Source organism: Culicoides brevitarsis, chromosome 1 (assembly GCF_036172545.1).
Source record: "Culicoides brevitarsis isolate CSIRO-B50_1 chromosome 1, AGI_CSIRO_Cbre_v1, whole genome shotgun sequence".
NCBI classification, from domain to species: Eukaryota; Metazoa; Arthropoda; class Insecta; order Diptera; family Ceratopogonidae; genus Culicoides; species Culicoides brevitarsis.
Genome location: NC_087085.1, coordinates 38,625,483 through 38,652,512, shown reverse-complemented (window position 1 = coordinate 38,652,512; position 27,030 = coordinate 38,625,483). Strand labels below are relative to the sequence as shown.

The 27,030-nt window shown below is 25.0% G+C and overlaps 1 protein-coding gene across 1 annotated transcript in view; it reads left to right on the top strand.

The window, feature by feature from the left end:
• LOC134837623 (zwei Ig domain protein zig-8-like) overlaps nucleotides 1-25,799 on the top strand; it is a 131,592-nt gene extending 105,793 nt beyond the window's left edge. The window contains exons 6-10 of the mRNA XM_063853009.1: nucleotides 4,727-4,941; nucleotides 15,172-15,394; nucleotides 20,465-20,592; nucleotides 22,057-22,225; nucleotides 25,498-25,799. Coding sequence (XP_063709079.1) covers nucleotides 4,727-4,941; nucleotides 15,172-15,394; nucleotides 20,465-20,592; nucleotides 22,057-22,225; nucleotides 25,498-25,667 — 905 coding nt within the window. The 3' untranslated portion in view covers nucleotides 25,668-25,799. The remainder of the gene's footprint in view (nucleotides 1-4,726; nucleotides 4,942-15,171; nucleotides 15,395-20,464; nucleotides 20,593-22,056; nucleotides 22,226-25,497) is intronic.
• The last annotated feature ends 1,231 nt before the right edge of the window (nucleotides 25,800-27,030 follow it).

Genomic DNA, 27,030 nt, shown 5'->3' with positions numbered 1-27,030 from the left:
GACGTAAAGGGTCCAAAAATTAAATTTAGGGGTCCTAAATGTCAAAATTTTAACATCTAACGTCTTATTAAAGTTATAATTTTTTGAAAGCTTATTTCAATATTTTTTCAATGAACAATTTTTCCATCAAATTTTAACTAAAAATTCAATATTTTTGTAATTTTGAATCTTAAGACCCCTAAAAAGCCTCAAGAGGTCCTTAAATCAAAAAAATTCTTCACATTCGTTTTCTTTTAAGAAAAATTTTCTTTAAAAAAATATTCTAGATTGAAAAACTTACAAAATACAGTAACCCCTAATGTCGAAATGCGCAACGAAAACAACAACAGGAAATCTTAAATCATTTTTCTTTCGTCTTGTTGCCGAAAATGACATGACACCGGTCGGAAATTCATCCGCCGTAGGCGATATCTGATTTATTTTCGTAATCAAGCGAATTACGACGGTAACTGGGTCAATAAGTCATCGAACATTCATGAGAAGACACGAAAGAACGCGAATGGCAAAGTTTTCATTGAATCGATTTTTCTCCCGTATTTTATGGAAATTAATCAATTTTCCGTTCCTTCATTTTCCGCTGATTCTCTCTGCAACTTTTAAAACAAAAAAAAAGAGGAGGAGGAAACTCAAGACCTTGACATTCAATTCAATTCCGTTTAATCCATATTTCGTAATTGATATTGCTTCGCTTTTTCTCCCGCATTTCGTATTAACCGTAAAGAAAAAAGTCACGAACCGCATCTTTTCTTGTCTCCTGTATAATTATTCTAAGCATTCTATTCATTGACAGATCGATTTTCCGCGTCTGTATTTACCTTGTAGATTTTGACATCGAAATTGGATAAAACTGTCATTAATCGATTAAATCGACGACGAATGGTTTTTAGGCATGGAGCTCTGTTGCGCGCCGTCAATCTAATTATATTGGTATCGATTCTCGGAAAACTAACAACAACGCCGAAACCGACGACCTTGAACTGCGTATTATTGTTTAGTTGTGGAAAATAATTTCACACGCAAATTACTTCGGAGAATCGTAAATCTGGCGTTTAAACAAAAAATATACCCGCAAAATGATGATTGATCAGTAATTCAATTTGAAACTTCGGGGAATCGTTTAGTCCATTTATGGGAATTTTGTTTAAACGAGGAATTGTTGGATTTTTTATGCTATCATGGAATTGTTTAAATATGGGTTTAGTGTAAATTTAATTATTATTTTGCGAAAAAATTATCCTTTTTTGTTCAATTTCTGACATTTTTTGTAAAATTTTTGCTAAAATTCAAAAATTTTGACAAGAAACGTCAAAATGTGCATTGGGATATTTTTAAAATTCAAATTTGCACAATTTTGTACTCCTCGAGATCGCGTCAAAAAAAACCCGCCAAAAAAAGCCCGCCAAAAAAAAACCCGCCAAAAAAAGCCCGCCAAAAAAAGCCCGCCAAAAAAAGCCCGCCAAAAAAAGCCCGCCAAAAAAAGCCCGCCAAAAAAGCCCGCCAAAAAAAACCGCCAAAAAAAGCCCGCCAAAAAAGCGCGCCAAAAATATAATTTTTTTTTTAAATATTTAAATAATTTTAAAAGATCAAATTTAAGAAAATATTTAAAATAATTAAAAAATAATTCAACTTTGATAATTTTTCTCGCAAAACCTCACTTAATTCATAGTGTCAGACAAAACAAAAAACAGATAAATAAAACTTACATATGACATGAAAATATACACAAAATGGGGGTTTTAGAGTAGACACAATAAATAATCACAACATTATGTCACCAAATGCCTGCAGGACAGTTTTGTTTACTTTAAACTACCAACACACAGAAAGATAAGCTAGAAAAATATTTTTCCATTATTTATTGTCATTTTGATAACAATCGAGGGACATTCTCTAAACAAAATTCTGTTTTGATGAATTTTCCGAGAATTATTCATCGATTTTTTTTTTGTGTTGCTGATCCATATCAAAAATGCCACTTTTAGCCATGAACTTGCAAAAAAATCTCTTTCCACACTGAGCAAGAAAAAAAAATTGTGAAGGTTAAACTATTTTTTTTTATTCAAATTTTTTTTCGTAACGACCTTTTGATTGGCCTTGCATGCGGGTAAAACGCTTAATGTCAGTCAACATTAACTCGAACATCGAGAACACTTCGTCATCAGCTGATTCCGACATTAAATAAAACACAAAAGCCTACCTAAATAGGTGCTCGTCAATCAACGAAGCACATTTTTAATGCATTTTTGAAAAAAAAATACGTTTTAGGAATTGTCGTTTTGAAATTTTCTGAATGTGCATTGGGATGAAAATTTGAAATACGATTTAGAAAGAATTTTGAAACGTAAATTGGGTCAAAAATTCAAATTTATTTTGATAGTTTATTTAAAATATATTCTGGGATGAAAAAAATTAGAATTTGAATTGAGCAAAAATTTTAAAATGTGCATTGGGACAAAATTTTAAATTGTTCAATAGTTTAAAATACTTCGAATTTTCGTTGAAAAAAAATTATTTGTTTTTATCCCAGTGTATATTTGAAAAATTAGTCAAAGGAAAATTCAAAATGTGCATTAGGAAAAATTTCAAAATGTGCATTGGGACAAAATTTTAAATTTTCATTTTCATGAAAACTTAGGATGTTCATTAGGTAAAAATTTAATATGTTTTTTGAAATGCAATTCAGAATGTTTATTGAGACAGTAATTAAAAATTTACCAATGGAGGAAATTTCAAAATGTGCCTTGGGCTCATAGTAAGAAAACGCTCAGATCTTTTTTAACGACAACTTTAATTTTTTTTTTTTTGTTATTTGTTGAATACGAAAATTCAATTAATTCACCGGCGGTTTGTTTTTCGTCCTCGTGTATGCTCAAAAAAAAAAGAACAAATGAGCAAAAAATAAAATAAAAAGAAAACGGAATAACTTTTTTGCTGTTGGAGCTAGTCATGCGCGCACGTCATCATGATCGGACTAATCAAAAACTCATAAATCATGCATGCACTTTTGTGTACTTTTGAAGCCTCATGGCCTCCGTCGAGCTCTATCTGGCTATTTTTACGATGCGAGCGAATAAATAACAACGAGCGACGAGCTTTTAAATATGAAAAAAAAATATTTTATATCAGATATTTTTCCTTTTTCTGATGTGTTTATATGATGAACGTCACGTACAGCGGAAAACGTAAAATAAATTGTTGCGGACAGAGAAAAACTAATGAAATGTCTGTTGTTGCTCGAACAAAATAAAACAACAAAAAAAACTTCGTTGACGGATTGTTTTTGTATTCTGAATAAAAATATGCATAAAATATAAAAATGATGATAAGAAAACAACAAAACTGGTAGACCGACTCTCGTGACACAAATGATTGGTTAGTTGATTTTTTTTGTGTTGCTGCTGCGACAACGATAGCTCTTTTGATGTTTTGTTGTGACAGCTGTTTACTATTCCAGGGTAGAATGAATAATGGAGCTCGTTAGGTTATTTAGGGATTTTTTATTTTTTTGTGAAGTTTTTGTGTGATTTGTCTGTCTGAAAAAATTTAATTTCATTTTTTTATTTTAATTAATTATTTTTTTAATTTTTTAAAAATATTTTTATTATTTTTTTTTTAAATTTTTTTTTACAAATATTTTATTTTTTATTTAAATAATTAAAAAAAATTAAAAATTAAAAAATAAAAAAATAATTTTTATTAAAAATTAAATAAATAATTAATAATTTTAATAATTTAAATTTTTTTAATTAATTAAATTTTTTTGATTTATAAAAACTTTTTATTTTCGACTTTCTTACAAAAAAAAAATTAAATTAATTTAGGAAAATTTTAAATTTTTTTTTAAAATATATTTTTAGTTAAATTAAAATTTAAATTTTTATTTTTTTTTTATAAAAATTGAAATAATTAATAATTTAATAATAATAGAAATTAACAAATAAATAAATATTAAATTCTTTTTTAAATTAAAACTTTGAAGAAAATGAAAAATTAAGAATTTTTGCAATTTTTTAGGGTCACCTTTAAAATAAAAATTTGAAATTAAATATTTTTCGATAATAATGAAAAACAATTATTTCTAAAAAAAATTCTAAAATTTTTTAACTAAAAATGCGCTTAACTAATTTTTTCTTCACACAAAAGAAAAACTTTCATTCCGCAACTTTTGTGCTAGAAATGTCTATTCGATGAAATTTAGGTCACCTGTGTGCACCATAAACGCATTTTGATATCTTGAAACTGAAATTTAATACACACATAACAGGTGCATTAAGAATATATTTTACATTAGAAATTCTCTGGGGGCGACTCAAAAAAGATTGCTTTTACCTCGAAATGCATTTTGCTGCAAAAGTTACTTTTATCAGACTTGAGCTTGAAAAAAATGAGTTTTTAACGTATAAAAAAATTATGAAAAAAAAATTCACTCGAATTACTTCGCTCTAATTGTTGAAGTGGCATTGTCTCTGATTTCACTCAAAAGCACATGAAAAAAAAATTGTTGCACGAGCTGTTTGTTGAATATGGGTCAAGTGATATGCGTCGAGGTGTTGGTAATACGAAGAGTCCTTTGAGCTTTCTAACACTTTTAAAAACTTTTCGCTTTGATGGTCGGAAAATAAAAACTTTTTGCAAATTGCCATTTATTAACTAAACTCAATTTTCTGATGAAATTTAATTAGAGAGTAGCTTTTAACATTTTTTTTTGTCTTTTATCTCTTTCCAGTTGTCGATGGAGCACAACGCGATGCCACGAAACAGTCGTCGTCGTCGAGCGATATCAACAAATTAGGCACAGATGTGAGCAAAGGACAGATAGATCTCGAGTCCATTAACAAAAATGGACCGTATTTCGACAAAGCTGCTTCCAAAAATGTCACAGCCCTTCTGGGGAAAACCGTGTATTTAACATGTAGAGTTAAGAATTTAGGGAATAAAACTGTAAGTAACGATTTTTTATTAATTTTTAAATTTATTGAAAATTTTTGACAGTTCATATTTTGACAAATGTTAAAAAATTGTTATTATTTATTTAATTAATTTATTTATTTATTTTAAATTATTTTTTTTGATTAAAGAAAATTAAAAATATTAATTTTTTTATTTAAAAAAAAAAATTTTCGGATTTTATTTTATTTTTTAAAATTTTATTTAATTTTTAATTTTTTTTTAAATTATTTAAATTTTTTTTTTATTTTATTTATTAAAAAAAAAAAAAAATATTTAAAAAAAAATTAAAAAATTTTATGAAAAATAATTTTTTAATAATTTATTTATTTATTTAATTAAATTTTTAAATTTATTTTTAATAATTTTTTTATTTTTAAATTTTTTTGAATTTTTTAAAAAGTTAAAATTTTAACCAAAAAATTAATCTGTCAAAATTTTCACTGTCAAAAATTTTTATAAACATGCTCCGCAATTAAAACATATACCCAATAATTACCAAAAATTTAACAAAACGAAGAAAATTGAACACTCACGCACACGAAATAAAATTCACAATTTAGGTCAATGTCAGATCCGTAACTCGGTAATTAACTGAAAATACCCTTAAATTACTTTAAATATGCACCACGTGCGATTAGAGAAAAAATAAATTTGAGAGTCATGAATTTATGTCACCCAAAAATTTTCATTCACGGTAAATTTTTGTCGCTTAGTTGCTTAATTCGATTGCTTTGTGATTTGCGTAATTTCTTTTGTTATTAAAAATAAAAAAAGAAAAATAGGAAATTGCGCGTGGAAGTCTCGTCACTGCTTGCCAGTTAAATTGTTTGGCATGTAATTTATCGCCGATGTCAAAAAGTATTTTTTTTCCTCTATTTTTGTGGATGAAAAAATGACGACAAAAGAATTTAATGAATAATAAATTATGTTGGTAATTACGATAATTTTGTTTTTTTGAGCAGGTTTGTGTTAAAAATAATGAGTAGCAATTTGTTCATAATATGAGTAAAGTGACATTATATGCCTTGATGAAGGATTTGTTATTATATGCGACGATTTGAGTGGTTAATGTTTGATTTTTAGGAAATTGTGAAGACAACATTTTTTTTTAGGAAAAATTTTTATATTTTTTTAAAATAAATTTAATAATTTTATTAAAAATAATTTTTATTTATGTATTAAAATAAATTTTTAATTTAATTTAAATTTTAATTAATTTATTTAATTTATTTTTTATTTATTTTTATTTATTTTTTTTAAAAAAATAATTTTTTTTTTTTTTTAATTTTTTTTTTTTTTATTTTTAAACGTTATTTTTTTTAAAATTAAAAAAATTAATTAAAAATTTTTTTTATCATTTAAAAAAATGAAAATTAATTAAATTTTAAATAAATTAATTTTTTTTAATAAAATTATTAAATTTATTTAAAAAAATAAATTTTTTTAATTAAAAATTTAATAAAAATAAAAAAATTAAAAATAATAAAATCAAAAATTTTTTTTTTCTATATTTAAAAAAAAAATTTAAATAAATAAAAATAAATAAAAAATATAAAAAATATTATTGAATATAAAAATTATATACTTAATTCAATAAAATGTATCGAAAAATATTATTAATAATAAACCTAAAACATTTTTGATCACTAAAACGAAATTTAATTGAATTTTCCGCTTAATTAATGAAAAATTTAAAACTAAAATCCATAAAATTTTAATCAAAAATCGTCAACAACTCATGAAATTTCACTAATTTTCCTCCCTTTCATCAATTTACGAACGACATAAATTTAAACAATATATTCTAATCACGACTCCTGATCAATTATTTCATAGCTGATGGTCATACAATGCCAATAAAACTTTGTGTAGAGAGATAAATATTTATCGGTAGAGTATTAGCTGGTAGTAACGCAATTTGTTGAACATAATAATTCTGTTTTTGCCGAAAACCTCGGTGTCCCGTGCAATTATGTGAATGGGAGAATTTATAATCAATCGTGTTAATTTTAGCACGCAATAAACAAGCGACGAGAGAAAATCCCCTGGTTTGATGAATTATTCGCATGTACAATGTCTCTCTAATTAGGATGGAATAATGAACTGGACTGCGTTGCAATTAAACACGATTTCGACAAATTCTCCTTAACGAATTGAATGTTTGTTTAAATCAGTGGGATTTCGTTGGGAGGTGAGACATTTGTTTACATTTTGGCATCTTTTGTCACTTTTGAGGTCATGATTAGCAATTATTCTCGTCGCTATTGTTTGGTTTGGGCAACAAAAGCCATTTCAATTCGAAAACAGACAATTTTGAAATTGTTTCCGGCAAAATATTAAATTATTGTCCAATAATGCGTCAATTTGTTTTCATGTGATATTGTGACGTAAATGCTGTTGCATGACCCAATTTTCACGTAACTTGAGTAATGACGTTCATTTCTTGATTTTAGGTAAATTTTTGTTGATATTTACGACAACTTTAAAAAAAAATCTTGAACATTGATTTTAACTTTTTTCTTTATTTTTTAAAGTTTTTTTTAATAAATTTTATTAATTTTTTTATTTAGTTAAAAAAAAATTCAAAATTTTTTGAGCTGATTTTTTTTTTTTAATTTATTTTATTAATTTATTAATTATTTAGTAATTTATTTATTTTATTTATTAATTTATTTATTTAATTTATTAAACTTTAGTAAATATTGAGAATAATTTTATTTTTTAAATATTTAATATTTTTTTTAAAATTATTTTATTAATAATTTAATCAATAATTAATTTTTTTTAGATTATTTCAATAAATATACTTTGAAAAAAAATTATGAAATAAATAAAAATAATAATTATTTTATAATAAATTTATTTTATTAAATTAATCAATTAATTTATTTTTTAAAACTTTATTTAATTATTTTTCTATTATTTTATATTTTTTAAATTATTTATTTTGTTTTTTAATATTTAAATTTATTTAAATATTTTTTTTTTAAATTATTAAAAAAGCGATCCTTTAACCCAGTTATGAAAATCTGGTTCATTCTCTAATTTAATTAAAATTTAATAGCATAAAATCAAATTTCACACAACAAAATTGAATTGTGAACTTTGTTATGCAACCGATAATGTCATACCAAAAGTTACTCTAACATATAAATTTTCATTCTCTCATCGAAAATTTTCCAATTCTTGTTTCCATTCTTGTAGAAAATCACAAAAGACTCCAAATTAAATAATAAATTTGATTAATATTTGATTAGAATCTGTTTCGAAATGAAATTTCCATTTAATTGTGTTCGATCTGATTCGTTTATGAATTGATGATCGTGTTAAAATCCCAAGTTTATTATTTTTTTTATTTATTATTTGTCAATAAATAACTCAGACATGCGACGACACGAAGTCTCTCCTTCGTCGGCACAACAAAACTTTCGACAAAATTTAATCGGATGGAAATAATTATTATATTTTGAGCAAATCTTCCAGTTTATGAGCTTAATGTGATAAATTTTCATTATTATTACGATGAAGATGATGATAGTTGGTTTGTGGAGTGAATGCACTTTCCTCGAAATTTTCTCAGATTTGAGACTTTAAAGCAAGGAAAATAGCTACTCGAGTGTTAAATTATTAAATTTTTATTTTTCGGGAGTTTTTTCTGTGAATTGTCGATAAAAAAAACTCGTCAAGGTTGTTCAAGCGTCAGAAGATGATGAATTGTTACAAACTTTCCACGAATTTTATCGTCTAACACATTTTTTTCGCTGTTTCTGTCTGCCCGCTACGCATTTCCATGGAGAGAAAGTTGATCCATTATGGATGATTATAAATAATTTATGAAATTAAAGTGCTTCAGCAGTCAATTAATCATAGACCGAAAACTTTTCCTGCACAAAAAAAAATAATAATAGACAAAGTTCTGTCGTCTCCAAGTATCATCATCAGAAACATCCGTTAGATAATTTTTATTTTTTTTCCTTTTTCGTTGATGATTTAATTTAATTCATGAGTTGGAATTCCATCCGATATTAAATTTAATTCAATTTGTGAACCCTTTTTGGGCTTGCGAAATGTTTTTGAAGTGAAATATTTTCGTTCGTCGAGTTTTTTAAGTTTTGGCGGGAATTTGATCGTTTTGACGTCTAACTGTCATTTTGTTTGAATCCCTAATGAACAGATCCCTATGAGACAATACTGAATAAATACCTTTAAAATAATAAATATTGGTTTAAAAATTAAAATTTAGAATAATTTTAAAATAAATATTTTTTTAAGCCGAGAAAATGAACAAAAAATAAATAAAAAAAAAATTAGAAAAAACTTAAGTTAGAAATAAATATTTTTAAATTATTATTTTTATTATTATTATTTTTTTTTTGAAAAAAATAAATTTAAAAATTTTTAAATTAAAAATTAATCAAATAAATTAATTAAAGTGTTTTTTTAATTAAAAAATAATTTATTAAATTATTTAAAAAAATATTTAATTGAAAAGCTTGCAATATTTTTTAAAATTAAATTTAAAAAAATGTAAAAAATAAAAATAAATAAAAATCTCAAAACCATAAAATTATTTAATTTTATTTTTTAATTTTAATTAATTTTTTAATTTTATTTAATAATTAATTTATTTTATTTTATTTAATAAAAAAATTAAATATCAAAATATTAAAAAATTTAAATCAACCTTAAAAAATTTTAATTTATCTTTTCCAAGAAGAAAAAATATTCGAAATTTGAATTTTTTCAAAATATTTTATTATTCGTCCTAAATCCCAATATCTTTCTCTATGGATCAAAATGCTCCTTTCTGACAACATTTTCCTCCGCATCCGCAATAAATTACTACAAAACTAATCCAATGTGAGACAACACGTACGAAAAGTTTCTTATGCAGATTTACCTCAAAGCCGAGCAAAACATGAATTTATGACTTTTTCGCTTTAATGTCTCGCCACACACACACACATGAGATAACACCTTTAAATCGACATTGATAAAAAAGGGAGAAACGAGGGATTTTGTTAATTAAGGTAGCTGTCATCTAGGTCATCTTTTTGCCGCCTGACCCACATTCCGGGAGGAGGCGCACGAACAGCTGTTTCTAATTATTGACAACGCAGTGAAATTTACGGCACCAAAACGAGGCCTTTTGTGTCGTTTATGGTCAGCAGCAGCAGCAAAGACTGCCGAAAAGCGGAAACAATAACCGTTTATTGAACGAAAATTCGCAAGTAAGAGAGCTTTGTGTGTGCGGTTTCGGACAAAAAAAGAAAATAATTTAGCGATAAAATACACACATAAGCAATAACGCAGCATAATGCAAAGACAAAGCCATTAAAAACACGACAACGGTTTATCTGGAGGTTCGTTTGGGCGAGCAGAGCCAACGGAGAGAAAGATTTATCGTACAATTTGTTAAGCTAAAGCGATTTCCGCAGGAAATGAATTGGTAGAAAAATTATTGTGTGTTTATTTTAATGTTGGTTATTTGGTTGGTTTGCAAAAAAAAAGTAAAGTTTTCATTGTGAAACGAATTTCTGCTATTTTTAGTTATAAAATAAATGTTTGGTTAAAGTTAAAAGGAAGAAGATGATATCGCAGTTTAAAGGCAATTGAACAGCATTTATTTAGTTTTTTTTAAATTTCCCTTAAAAATATATTAGAGCTCAAAAAATTAAATTTTAAAATATTTTTTTTGATAATTTTTTGAAAAAAATATTAAAAATTTTAAAAAATATATATATAAATTAAAACTAAATAATTAAAAAAAATATTTTTTAAATTATCTAATAAATAATTAAATTAATATTTTTTTTTTAATTATAATTTATAATATTGATAATTAATTAATTATTTTAATTAATAAAAATTATTTATTGATTTAAATTAGTTAAATTACCTATTTTAAATTTTAATAAATTTATTATTTTAATTATTAATAATTATTAATAATTATTTAAAAAATTAAATTTAACATTTAAAAATATTTAATTTAAAAATTTTTTTTAAATTTAAATCTTAAATTTTTTTAAAAGTAAAAAAATAAATTAAAAAAAATTAATTAATTCAAACAAAAAAATAAATAAAATAAAATTAAATTAAATTTAAATATTTTTTTTAATTTTTCAAAAATATATTTATGAATAAAAATGAAAAAAAAAAAATAATCTACAAAAAAAAAAAAAAAATTAATAAATCTGTAAAAAATTATTTAGCTTTCAAAAATTTAATATATTGTGCTTTAAAACTAAAAAAATAATTTTAAAAATAAAATTCAATATTTACTTTTGCCAAATTCGATAAAACTTCAACTCAATTACCCATCCTTGCGAACAAATCATTTTTCCAATTCCCATTGGACCGAATTTCAATGATCCAAGTTTCCCTTCCTGCCACAGAAAACCCTTCAAATTGATCAACGACGTGTCATTTTCAAACACAAACACAATTTTTTTTCTCTATTCCCACACATGCCTCCGAACGAACGAACATGTGTTCCTTCAACACTTGGCAACCCACTTTTGATTGATTGTATTTGTTAATGTTAGGTTAATGTGCCACATTTTTTAAAAAGCTTTCTTTCCGTCAAATCCAAACAAACAATCGAACGCAACTCGAACTGAAAAAAAAACGCCGCAGCAGGAGAAAACAAATCAAAAATAATTATTATTGTTTTGTGACACGAATTATGATAAAAACAGCGATTTTTCATGTTTCCCTATACTTCACATTCGCCATATAATAATCACAAAGTCGTTATTATTTACTCAGCAGTCGTTCGTTGTCGCGGGAGAAAAAAGTCAACTTGAACACGCAACGATACGAAACTGAACTGTTATTATTTTTTTTTTATGAAAATAAGCGGCTTATTTGTTTGTCAAAGGAACGAAAAAAGAGGCAATGAATGAGCGAGAAAATCCACAAAACTAAACTAGTTTGCGTTCATTAAGAGATTATTTTCTTTAACTATTATGAGACGAGCTAAAAATTTTTGTTTAATTATTATTTTGCGTCTTCGTCGTAGAGAGCGAAACTTAAACATGAACAAAATTGATGTTATCTGGAAAAGTAAATGACTGAAGTAATTATTCATGTAAGCAGCAGCACTTTATGAAAACTTCATACTGAGCGACGTGCATCGTTATAATAAATAATTGCTTGTAGACGATGCGGAGTGAATTTATGCAGAAATTCAAAACGTCACAATATTATTTTGTTATATAAAGCGATATTTGTTTACACGCACAAGAGGAGAAAATACATAAACAGGATGTTAGTTGGTTGGAATTACATGCATTTTAGAGGAGATGAGGGGAGAGTAAAGTAATCAAGAAAGTTAATACAATGAACATTTTCACTCTGAGTGTTTGAATAACGGAGAATTTATGGAATTCGTTCAGGAAGAATTAATTTAGAAGCTAATATAGAAGAAAATTAAAATTAAAATTAAAATTAAAATTAAAATTAAAATTAAAATTAAAATTAAAATTAAAATTAAAATTAAAATTAAAATTAAAATTAAAATTAAAATTAAAATTAAAATTAAAATTAAAATTAAAATTAAAATTAAAATTAAAATTATTAAATTAAAATAAAAATTAAAAATTATTAAAATTAAAAAAATTAAAAATTAAAAAAATTATTAAAATTTAAAATTAAAATTAAAATTAAAATTAAAATTAAAATTATTAAAATTATTAAAATTATTAAAATTATTAAAATTATTAAAATTATTAAAATTATTAAAATTATTAAAATTATTAAAATTATTAAAATTATTAAAATTATTAAAATTATTAAAATTATTAAAATTATTAAAATTATTAAAATTATTAAAATTATTAAAATTATTAAAATTATTAAAATTATTAAAATTATTAAAATTATTAAAATTATTAAAATTATTAAAATTATTAAAATTATTAAAATTATTAAAATTATTAAAATTATTAAAATTATTGAAATTATTAAAATTATTAAAATTATTAAAATTATTAAAATTATTAAAATTAAAATTAAAAATTATTAAAATTATTAAAATTATTAAAATTATTAAAATTATTAAAATTATTAAAATTATTAAAATTATTAAAATTATTAAAATTATTAAAATTATTAAAATTATTAAAATTATTAAAATTATTAAAATTATTAAAATTATTAAAATTATTAAAATTATTAAAATTATTAAAATTATTAAAATTATTAAAATTATTAAAATTATTAAAATTATTAAAATTATTAAAATTATTAAAATTATTAAAATTATTAAAATTATTAAAATTATTAAAATTATTAAAATTATTAAAATTATTAAAATTAAAAATTATTAAAATTATTAAAATTATTAAAATTTTAAAATTATTAAAATAATTTTTTGTTAAATCTGAAAAATAATAATAATTTCTATACAAAAAAAAATTAAACTTTAAAAAAATAATTCAATTTGACTCTCTTAATACTCACCATCTATGCTTCTTATGAACAACAATTCTTCATCTTTCCACAGAAAATGTTTTTCTTTAAAACTGGATTTAAAAAAAAAACAAATAAAAAAAGAACAAAATAATCATGAAATCTTATTGCATCCCTTAAGTCACTCGTCGTCGTCTTTCGTCCTTCTCTTCCTCCGTACAGTCAGTACATTTCTCATTTGTACGCTGGATTTAGTTGTTCGTGTTACATTGCATTGCGACAAAATTGGAACAACTATTATTTTGTCTTATGTATTTTTATCCTTTTTTTTTGTACAATCAAGCATTGTATAAAGACATAACGACGCTCTGCATTAAGACGAAGAAGAACATGAAAAGCACAAAAAAAAGAGTTTTCACAAGAATAAGCACATTGTCTTAAATGACATTATTATTTCTTTCGTGCTTCTAATGTTCTCGTTTGGGATTTTTTTGTAAAAAAAAAGTGTTTGTTTTTTGTCAGATGAAAATTTTTGGTGTAATATTCATTTCCGATTCAATTTAATTTTATTTCAGCTTTCTTGGTATTTCAATCAATTTTCGTTGTCTTGTCATTGTCACGACTAAGGACAGTCACGGAAAGCATATAAATTAATGAATGTTTGTTTTTCCGTTTTATTAGTTCATGAAAACAACGATTTTGATTGATGAAGAAGCAACCAATAAACTAACTCCAATATTTTTAGTTAATTGCAAAATTATTGAATAAACAAGTAAATTGTCGATAAAACCACTAAAATAATCAAATTCCTATTAAATTTCAATAAATATTATGACATTGCTGATAGAACATTGTCATAAATTAATATGAGAAGTAATAACAATAAAAGGATTAACAACCAACCACAAAACAATCGAGATAGACATTTATTGGAATTGTAAACAAGTTATTCGATTTTCGGTTTTGCAGAGAAGTCTTTTGATGCCAAGTTTGATCAAATAATTGCTTTTCTATTAAAAGAAACTGAACGAATTTTTGACCCAATGCACATTTTTATAAGTTTTTAATTTTAATCCAAAATTTTAAACTTTAATTTGACTTTTATCGAAATATTTATTTTTTAAGAATATTTTTTGAATTTTGCGAAATGCAAATAAGGAAAAAAATAAATTTGAAAATTTTGCCCCAATGCACATTTTTAATATTGTGTTTAAAATTTTAAATTGACTTTTTCGAAATATTTCTTTTTTAATTATTTTTTTTACTTTTGCCAAAAGTTAATTCAAAAGCTCATTTGGAAAAAATAATAAATTTGAGATATTTTAAAAAAATTAATTAATTTAAAATTTTTTGCCCCAGTGCACATTTTTGATTTTAAGAAAAATGATTTGAGTTTTATTTTTTTTTTTTTTCTTGAAATATATCTTTCTTATTTATTTTTTTACTTTTGCCAAAAGCCAATTTAAAAGCACATTTGAAAAAAAAAATAAATTTAATTTTTTTTTTATTTTTCCCAATAAAAAAATTAAATTAAAAAATTTTTCAGTAAAACTTTAAAACAATTTGAATATTTTATAAATTATTTTTGTTATATTTTAGAAATTTTTTATAACTGAAAATTTAAATTACGCGAAAATTACGTCTCTATTGAAAATTTTTTAAACCAAAATTTTAATTAAAAAATTTAATTAATTAAATAAAAAAATAAAAATTAAATTTTTATTAAATCGCCGAGTGTTCAATTTACTTCAAAATTCCGTCAAAAACTCAACTTACCCAATTTTTTTGAAATTTCTCTCTTTTCAGATGCTTATCCAAGTATCATGGTTGCGACATCGTGATACCCATTTACTCACCGTTGGCCGATACACATACACATCGGATCAGCGTTTCCGTGCAATACATCATCCCCACTCAGAAGACTGGATACTACAGATAAAATATCCCCAGCATCGGGATTCGGGCATCTACGAGTGCCAGATATCGACAACGCCACACATGAGTCACTTTATCCATCTAAATGTTATTGGTAAGTACAAATCATTAATCAAAAAATTCTAAATCCGTGACAGACAGAGAGAAATAAAAAACGAGGAACAATCGGACAGAGAAAATGACAATCACGACAAATCCCCTTTCGTTTCGCCTGTTTTTTTTTATTTTGCGTGAGTCAGTCGCGTTATAATCATTTATCAAAGCTTAAGTTAATTTACAGATTATTATCCCGGAGATTAACACAGGATTAAGTTGTGTTGGTCGGCAGTCGTCTCGTGATGAAAAACTCTATTGTTGCGTTTCATTTCAACCAACAAAAGAAAGAGTTACGAGTCGACTTAAGACCATTATTCATTAATGATAAGGGAAAGACATGCGACCAATTTAGGCATTGAATTCTATCCGCAATTGAAAGAAATGAAAGGCAATTGAAGGAAATTATTTGACGAGGTAATTGGTGATTGTGAGAAATTGTAACAACATTGTAATGGACAGGAAACGAATATTATGTGCACGATTGCTAAATGAGAGCAATTTTTCACGGTTATTGAAAGTAAATTGACATTATCGTAATAAATGGAAAATTTCGTAATGGACTTTCAAAGGAATTGACGTTTATGGAAAATTTTTAAAAAATAATCTCTTATGAGAAGATTCAAAAATTGTACTCTTGTTGATCAAAAAAGATCCAAAAATCGACGTCGAATGTTCAGGAAAATTTTTTTCTTATATTTTTTAAATATTTTTGTTGCTTTTCAGCTTCTTTGACATATTTGGTTTCCAAGAAATCAGCTTCGATAGAATTTATTTGAGTTTTTTTTTCAAATTCTCTAAATTCACCTTAAGCTTCAATAAAGAAAGCTTCAATTTAGAAACTTTTCAAATTTTTTAAAAATCACTCAATTTTTAACTTGAATTTTGCTTGGTTTGGATTAATTGAAATATTAATTTCTTTTCATAACTTCTCAAATAAGGTCTTGATATTTTTTAATCAAAAATTTACTTGAGAATTTTCAGAAAACTCAAAATTTATGAATATCATTTAAATTTGTTAGGATACTTACCAAATTCTTCGAAACGCCTCATTTCCATAATATTTCAATTAAAAACAACCAGTCGCTTCCTCCTATGCAAAAATATTAAGAAAAACAATGAAAAATGATCTTTTCTAAAACATAAAGTTAGTTTTTTTCATTCATCATGTCAAGGTTCTTTGATAAAATATTTATTTCTAACAAAACTTACTTTTTGGCTTCTTTTGAACAAAAAACACTTTTTTCACAATAAAATTTATTTTCTTTCATCCGCAATCCCTTATTTCAATCCAAAAAGACATTCGTATCAATTTTGCTCATTCTTTGGAAAACTTTTCACTTTGAATTTTTTTCACTTGTTTTTTTCATGAAAAAAATTTTTTTTCCATCAGTTGGGGAAGGAAATGCACATACACATGACCTTTTTAAAATGAAATAAAATAAAGTATCACAATATTGTCGACCTTTTTTCGTATGTATGAACAAAATTTGTAGCAAAAATGTTATTGGCGTTTGATCAAATTGTTTGGATCAGCAGAATTTTTTTTGTGACTTTTTGATAGTTGAACCGTTCAAGCGAAACGAAATTGTTTATTTTTTTCGCCAAGTATCGAGATAAGGTCACTTTTTTTTGCTAAATTTTCAATTTCTTCATTTTAAAACCGATAAAAGTTTGTCGTGGGATTTTCATCAAGAAAAACATAAATAACAAGGCGTCTCCATTCTTTTATAAACTGTTTATGAGTGATGGAGACGCCTTGCTATTTTTACTCCCAATAGATAAAATTGATCATAAATCTTTCAAAGATAATCAAATTTGCCTATTGAACATACCATCCGCAAATGTGGTTAACCGCCCACGTGGTTTCCTTGTTTTTTTTTTGCTTCACCATTTAATTCTATTAACTTCCTTCTCAAATTTCGCAATCACTTTTTTCTCGTATAGATCTTTCCATTCATGTCACTTTATCAAACAACAAAAAGTTGTTTTTGTTGTTGTTTGTTTTAGTTTAGTGTTTGATATAATCAAAAAGGATAAATTCTTGTGATAAATAAACCACTCATTTTTCCCTTCCGTTATTTTTTTTTTGCACCAAACTAAACTAAACTAAACTGTGACATGTTTTTATGATATCATCAATTTGTTCCAACCACGAGTAGATACAGAGAAGGAGAGAGAGAGACAGGCAGGCATCGTATTATCAAAACAACAAAATAGTGTAAACATCAATTTGTTTAGTTGATACTTTTTTGCGATGAAAACAAGATATAATGTTAAAAAAGCACCATAGCATCCATTGCTAAATGGATGAAAAAAAAACACTCAGAGTGAGGGAAAATGAAAAGAGAAAAAAAAAATAACGAAGAGAATGAGAAACAAGGGGTTATGAATAGAAAAATGTTGTCGTTATGGAGAAAATTTATATATGGCTTTTGTGTTAATAATGGGGTACTCTGTAAGTGCGATTCGTGTGTGATGTAAAAAACTTTCTCATTATAGAATAGTTTGTCTTTGTTGACGATATTTTCACAAGGGTTCACAGTGTTGTGTGTGGTTAGGTTTTCGCTCTAAATATGTGAAGTGGCTCTTTTTGTTCGGCACAAAAAGAAACATGACCTTTGACACGTTACATAACTCAAACAAAAGTTCATTTTTTTCCCTCTATCCATCCATCTAGGCGTGAAATATGTATAAGAAGACAAGAGTTGTTATCACAGATGTACGTCATCGTTTCAAATCTCATCTGACGTAAATTCGTTCTTTTCAGATGGTTTTAAATATTTAACAACAAGGTTTAAATTTATGGGGGAGGATGAAGTAAATAATTGAAATGTTTTCTTTTTATTTTTAACGAATTCGCTTTTTTATTCCGAAACTGGAAACACGTGTGAAAACATTCAACTTATTTATAGACTTATTAAAAATTAATTAGGAGCTTCTAATTTAGAAGAAATTTTACTGAAGAAAAAATTGTTGACCTACCTCTAACATTTATACCTTAAGCTCCTTCCAAAAATCAAGAAAATCTGTAACTCTCACCATTGTTAACTGAATAAGCAGAAGAGATTACATTTTCATATGAATTTCGAATCATACGATTTATCGGAAGTCTTATCAATCAAATCTATGAATTCCTATTCATAAATCACAAATTTTATCAGCTGGTCTTATCTCATCACAATACGAGTCTTTTGCATAAATCTCCTATTTATTCGTTCACATTGAAAATCTTCGTTTGATTGATTAACATATCAAGGAGTTTAACTTTAAGACTTTTACCCACAAATCCACATTTTCTGGAAAATTACTTGACATATTACGAAGACACTTAATTTCTTATATATACGCATTATGACGTCTCTTTAACACATTCGTCTTTTTGTTTATGGAAAACCCCTAATGAGACACGTGAATTATTAATTGTTTATGTCTTCGAACAAGCAGAAGTACCGCAAAAGGCGCTTTATTTAATTTACCTCCGAAAATAGATTAAGTGTTTTAACCGAATTTTGTGACCTATTAAATGCGGGGAAAATCAATCACGTAGATTAACTCATAAACAATTCATTTTTATATGTTTTTATATTGTTTTCATTGATTTTACTTTTTTTGTGTTTTTTTTTTATTGTGAACGACGTTAAAATAAATCCATTGTAAGTCAATAAAATAAAATCAAGCTGATATGACAAGTATATTACTGAAAAATGCTTACAATGGTGACACAGAAAAAAGTGCATTTGTAAGAAGTTACGTGAGCAATTTACTAAAGTGTATTTAGTTATTGATATGAGTGTTGTTAAGTATTTTTGTTTGATTTTTTAAGGATTTTTTTTTTGTTTTTAAAAAATCGAACTAATAATACTTAAAAAACTACATGTCAATAAATACACTTTAGTTAAGTCATATAACAATTTTGTGTTTGTCGTTACCTCAAATGAAGTTTAATCTAGGTTTCGTTTAAGCTTTTGTCAGTTCTGTCTCTTTATAAATCTCTCGATGAAGATTTTATACCTTTCAGTAGCTTTCCTTAATTTCATATTATCCAGCTGGTTAGAAAATATTATGGCAGGGTTATACTTTTTAATGAGTTCGTGTCTCCTGATTGATCATTGATCTATTTTATGAATTGTAATAATTTGTACTTTTATAGTATTTGAATCTCCTGACGATGTGACGACGACTTCTTTTACATGTCAAACGATCCTTAACCTTTTTATGACTTATCCACGAAATCTAATTGTTTAATTACATTTGGAGTTTGAACGTTTTATAGACTGAAAGTGTTCAACTTTTTAAAAAATCCTTTAAATTGCTTTTAATAGCCTAATCACATGTTTAAGTCCTCTCCATGCTGATAGTTTGACTAATGCTTTTAGTAAAATTTCCTCAATGTTAATACTTTGAAGTGATTTCACTCGAGTTGACTTAATTTCAAGATGAACATGGGATTAAATACTTAACATGAGTTTGTATCGCTATTGTATGCATCTAATTTGGCTTTGGTTTGATAAAATCAAGAGCTTGGTCAAAGGCTCCTTAAAATTGTCTTCGAATAAGTTTTGCTTGCTTTTTACTAATAATTCATCGTTTCTGCATAAATAATATTTTCTGAAAGAAAAAACTTTAAAAAATATTTAAATATTTAATTTTAATACTTACCTGACAATACCATGACAGACTGACTCCAATACCAAAACGGAGCATATTTTTACATTTTTTTACAAAATGCATTTAAACCTTCGACATTAAACCACTCTGTTTTACTATTGTTCCTCTCATCCGTGTTTATAATCGACATCCAATGTCGAATGCTCGTATTACTGATTTACAACTCCCTGGCTTATAAATATCGCATGAGCGACTACAATGAAAAAAACAAATGTGCGTTTATGTGTTTAATTGCATTTTTTTATGTGATTTTTTTTCATTAAATATTTGCCTCAAAAGCTTTCTGTCAAAAAATAATATGTAAAAAATTTCCCAGGTTGTTCATTTATTTGGCTTGTGAAATTTTATACCTAAGTACGAGTATTGAAAAAAAAATTTTTTTTTTCTCATTTATTTATAGAACCATCAACAGAAATAATTGGTGCACCAGATTTATATATTGAAAGTGGCTCAACAATAAATTTAACATGTGTAGTTAATAATTCACCTGAACCTCCGGCCTTCATTTTTTGGAATCATAATAATGCGGTAAGTTTATGTTTTTTTTTCTCTCTCTTTGATAGTATCGTATTTCGCGGCAAAGGACCCCGTTGATGTATTTGTACGGCTTTGTGTTTGTAGAACCAATTAAAATTTAATAAATTTTTAATTGGATTGTTTCATACATATTTTAACGTGGAGAACCGTTATTGATCATTAATTTATAATTGTTGGAGCGGATATTATATAACGGTTAAGAGCTTTTGATGACATTTTTTGTTCAATTTTTTTTTTTTTTCAAAAATTAAGTAGGTATATAAAAAACTGATAAAAAAGATTATATAATTTAAATTTTATCAAGGTCAATTTTTTTAATGAAAAATTAATTTTTAATAATTTTAACTGACCAAGAGCCACGTGAGTTGAAAAAAAAATAAATTGATACAAAAACGTGTCTCGATAAGCAGAATAAGAAAAAATTTTCTTGTTGAAATAAAAAAAAGAACAAAACAAAACAAGTTATGAACAAAAAATTTGTTCCATTTCAACAAGCGAAGCATCAAAGAAGTGTACGTGTTGGATTATGTCATCATCGCAAGTCGCTTTTATCTTTCATTTTTTTTTTTTCAGAAAAAAATTCTTAAATAAAAAAATGAAAGAAAAAAGCGCTCAAGATAATTTTTGTTCCTTAAAACTTTTTTCCTGCCTTTTAGCCAAAGCTAACATATTGTCTTTACTTTTCAATCTCATTCAAACATGTTTTCTCATCTTTCTTTGTTTGTCTTTTTTTTTGTCGTTATATTTTTTTTTTTGTGAAAAAAAATATTATTTGACAAAAAAAGAGAAAAAAAGGAAACTGAGTGAAGATGGACAAGAAATAAAATGTAAACGACACACATTATTTCAATTCAATTTGGCAAATTGAAATGTCGTCTTGCTTTCGGCTCTTAGACAGGATCGATTTTATCGAAAAAAAAATTTTTTTTTGTCTTAATGAGTTTTCTCCGAAATTTTTCCTAAAAACAAAGAATTATGAGAAAAAAAAATACTGACCCTTTTAATCCGATTACTCGACTGCCTTTGCTCGCTAATACTTATTACGTCAAAACATTGGGCAAGTGTCTCCAGTATCGTCATAATAATCATATTTGATTGTCATAACAGTCGTTCTCTTGTCTGCACTAAAAGCGAAAACAAAGAGAAAAGAAGAAAAAAATAAAATAAAAGTTTTCGTTTCAATTTATCTGCTTATGAGATATTATTTACTTAAGTTTAGTAAATTGGCATTGACAGTAAAGCTGATTGAATTGGTTACCATTTAAATTAAGTGTGTATTTGTCGAATTCCTGCCAATTCATCATATTTTCCCTCTTCTTCTCCTTTTTTCGTGTAATTTCAATAAAGGCAATCACAATCATTCGGAAAGGCATAACAAGTTATCGAAATAAATGAAATACAAAAAGAATATTGACATTGATTTCCTCCTTTTTTTCTTTTCTTTTATTTCAACAGATAATAAGTTATGACTCACCCCGCGGCGGAGTATCTGTCATCACGGAGAAAGGTGAGACAACGACGTCATTTCTGCTGATACAAAGTGCGCGCCCACAGGATTCCGGGCAGTATCAGTGCAATCCGAGCAACGCAAAGAGCAAAAGTGTCACCGTTCACGTACTTAATGGTAAATATTTTTTCTTTTTCCGAGAGTTTCTTTTGCGCGGGAGTTTGTTTGATTGTTTCTCCAAACAACAAAGAACAACCTTCGTAAATGAAGTTGTAAGCTATTCTCCTGGAAATGTCATTCGATGTGAACAAATTCGTTTTTGATTTGAGTTTCCGTGAGGTTTTGTGTTGTGTTAATGGAAATCAAAGACAAATCGGTAGCAATTGAGACAATTATTGGTAAACTAATGATAATGTCTTGTGATTTATTGAGAATGATGATGATGTTTATTGATGAAGGACATTTGTTGAAATTAGTTGATTGGTAAAGTTTTTTTTAACGTTTTCGGCAAAATATCAATTTTTTTGACTTCGTAAGTTTTTTATTTTATTTTTGTCTTAGATGAATTAATTTAGTTAATTTAATACATAGAAAAAAATTGAAAAATATTAATTTTTAAAGAAATTCATTTTATAATAATAGAGAAATTTAATTTATTTTATGCTTTTATAAATAAAAAAAATTAAAATAAATTGATTTTAAAAAAATAATAATTAAAAACTAAATAAATAAATTTAAAAAAAATAATTAAAAAATAAATAAAAAATAAATAAATAAATTTATAAAAAATTATTTAAAAAATAAATAAATTAAAAAAAATTAAATAAATAAATTTAAAAAAAAATAATTTAAATAAATTAATTATATTATTTTATTATTTTTTTTTAATTTATTAATTATTTTTTTTAATTTATAACTTTAAAAAAAAAATAATTTTGATTAAAAAGTTTTAGAATTAAAGTTTTAATTAAATTTTAGTCGATTAAAATTAATTTTAAAAAATTGTATTAATTTAAGACTCATAAAAATCTTTACCTTTAAAAAATTGCAAATTTTCACTTACTATTTTAGAAATTTTATTTATAAATTAAATTTAAAAATTAATCGAATTTATTAAAATCAGTTAATTTTTTGCTTTTGAAATGAAAAAAAATATTGATTTGATATTTATTTAAAAATTTTTAATTTTATTTAAATGAAAAAAACTTACCTTTTTTCATTAAGCCTAACTCATAAATTTTTCCTCTTTTTCGTCACCAAAAACGAATAAACAACAATAATTTTGCACCAAAAACCCCTCCTCATGACAATCAAAATTTATGACATTGAATACGAATTAAGTTCAAAATGTCACAATTTTGTTGTTATTGCACTTGTTTGAGTGGCAAAATCTACCAGTTACGAGACTATGAATAATGACGACTGTTTGATTCACTCGTATATAATTTTGTTGACTTGCTGCTCGAATGTCGTCTGAACGAATAGATGAGGAGACTGAAGAAGAACAACAATATTCCCTTTTGCCATTAGACAACAACAACAAGCTCATCATTCAATGTTTTTGTATAAATAGTTGTTCCCCTCTTCCTCTGTGTTTTGCATTCGAATAATAAGTCAAGATATTTCAATAAACAACCGAAACGACAAGAATGAGGACAAAACCTATTTTAGAACTAGATGAAGTCTATTTGTCACAGGAGTCAATTTATTATTTAAATTAATTAATAAATTTTAAGGGAACCAAACCTGAAGAGACAAAGGTGATCGATCAACATTTTTTTTTATCTCTTTCGGTATTTTTTTTTCAAGGTCACAAAAGGGAAAAATTGAATTATTTTTTATCTTTTAATTAAATTTTAGTATGGAGAGTTCAACGTACGATGAGGTTAACCTTTTTTTGTCGTCATCTGTCGGCGGATCATTTCTTGACGTGTTACATTAAAAATTCCATTAACGTCTAACTTTTGGGCATCCTTTTCATTAAATTTATTTCGAAACTTTGATGTTCAGAGTTATCATAAAAAAAATCATCTAGACGATTGATAAAAGTGTTTTTTTTACAACTTTTAAACTTTCTTGAAATTATTTTTATGATGTCAATAATTTGTATGGCTTTTAAACGATTTTTGATATTATTTAAAGAAAAATCCATTAATTTTTATTTATTAAGTTTTTATACTCAGACAGACAAAAAATTGGAGATATCTTGCCTTAAAAGTTCTTCAAGATAATAGATAAATGGCAATTTTTTGTTGTACCAAAAAAAAAGATCTAACCAAAAAGGAGGGTAAATTTTGATGGCGTTGAACAAGTCCAAATTTAGTATATTTGATGAAAAATGAAGGTAAAAGCAAAAAATAAATCGAACGACTTGTAATTTATATTTCATTAATAACAAAAGGCAGGAATTTATTATGAGAAATCCCAAATGAAAAGATTTACAAAGGTCACTAAAAATGTCTGTCAGTTTAACGGTAAAAATATTTGAAAACGAAATTTGTATTGACAGATCAATCTAACCTCAAAAAGGTATTTATCAGGAATTTATGACATAACCTCACTTTTATTTTTTTTAAATAAATTTAGAAATAAAAACTTTTTAAAATAAAAAACAAAATAAAATTTAAAAAAAATTAAAATTAAAAAAAAATATTAAAAAAAAATTAAAAATTTAAAAAAAAATTAAAATTAAAAAAAAAATTAAAATAATATAAAAAAAAATAAAATTTAAAAAAAAAAAAATAAAAAAAAAAAAAAAAAAAATAAATTTAAAAAAAAAAATTAAAAAAAAAATAAAATTTAAAAAATAAAAATTTAAAAAAAAATTAAAAATTAAAAAAAAAAAAAAATAAAAAAAAAAAAAAAATTTAAAAAAAAAAAAAAATAAATTTAAAATCGGTTGATTCTTGAACAAAATATAAAAAAAATAAGGTTATGTAATAAATACCAAATAAATTCATTTTTGAGGTTAGATCTCGATCAGTTAATAAAATGTGCTTTAGTTAAATTTTAAATTGCAAATCTACTTGTTCGCATAGCCTCAAATTACAAGACGACAGGATATTTTACAAATATTGAATAAAAAAAACGAGAAATTTAAGAAGTTCAATCACGTTTATCGGTAATTATATTAGAATAGCACAGAAGAAAGAAAGACGGCGAAATACGTCGCAATGGGACTATTCATTAATCAGTGTTTTTGAATTTCTTTGGACTTCTTCGGAATTGATTGGAATTTAATCAAAATCGAATCGCAGCAAGTAGAATGAGTGTTGTCTGTAAAAATATTTTCACGAATTAGCTTTTGTTCGACATCGAATGACATTTCCCCCCTCCTCCTCCCCCTAAAAAAATAAAAATCTGTAGAAAATGAAAAAAAAAGTCAAAATTGTGCTTGAACAGTTGGTAAAAAAATAATTGAACCTAGGTGCTTCACATTCTGTTTCCAGGGGAGTTCCCAGCGCCAATGCAGCGCGCGGGCACAGCTCATCATCAACGCATGTCTCAAAATCGCATCCTGCTCTTGTCTATCTCATCATTTGTGTCAACTACCTTGTTCTACAGCATTATCAGGCCACCGTTGCGGCATCGACGTGGCTTTTTGCGCAACTTGACGTAATTGCCACTTCCGCCATTCTCGCAACAACTGCCGCCGTCGCAGTGACAACAAAAACAGTATTACTCGACATCATTTGCATGCCATTGTTTTCCGCCGTTACAATTGTCATCGTTGTCGTTCTGTACAAATTCGCTGCTTCCACGAATTGTGCGTGCTTCAAAATTAAACGAAGAAGACATCAATGTAATTACAATGATAACAACTATTATTGCATAATTGAAAAAGTAAACAATAATAATAAAAAGTATAGTGATAGTGATAATAATGATAAATTTAAACAACAACAACAACAAAATAATAATAATAACCTAATAGTAAAATCCACTACAATGAATAAAAATAATAATAATAAAATTAGCGCAAAATATATTTATATTGAATTTAGTGAAAAAAATTATTTTTATCAGCACAGTGAACAAAATATCGATAAAAATAATTATTATTATTATCTGTGTAGTGAACAGCGAAGCAGGACACAAAAACTATTTTTGTTATTCACAACAACACGCAACGATAATAATTATCATTATTATAATAAACATCAATTAATTTCAAATTTTCCACATAACAAAAATACGATAAATATTTGTTCAACAACGTCTGATTTATTGTTGTTAAAAAATTGTTTGCTTAATCCGATTAATTTTTCGCTATTATCATCGCAACAATCAATAACGATAAAACCTATTCGGCAGCTAGAAATTAAAGTGTGATTTATAATTTTACATCAATTATTTTTTATTCAAATTTTTTCATAATTAAACAAAAAAATGTTAGATTAAAAACTTTTCAGACATCATTTAATTTTATATCATGGTAATTTTCTGTCAAAAATGTTTTTAACATTATAAAATAATAAGTTAAACTTTTTTTTTTTTAAAATAACTTTAGTAATACCCCGCGCGGCAGTTATAAAAGTAAATTAATGTGCGAATAAAATTGAATTAATTTACTTTATATAACATCATATAAATGTATAAAAATATATATAAAATAAAAGTTTAACTTAAAAAAAAAAAATAATAAAAAAATAAACCTGAAAGTTGTGAAAAGTATTTATAAAAAAAAACAGGAGAAGTTTTTTTTGTACATAAAAAAATTAAATATATTGAATAATAATTTTATACTCTACAAAAAAAATGAATGAAACGAGAAAATGCATTTAATTGAAGACGAGCGCAAAAAAAAAATTAACATTGAATAAATTTGAATGTATGATGAATTCAATTAGGACTGACATAAATATTATTGTGCATGAAAAACGAGTGAATGGCAGAAAATATATATAAAAGTGAAAAGTCATCATTTTTCTGGATTCATTTTTTTTCTGTAAAATTTAATTTAAAAAAAAATGTTAACAATT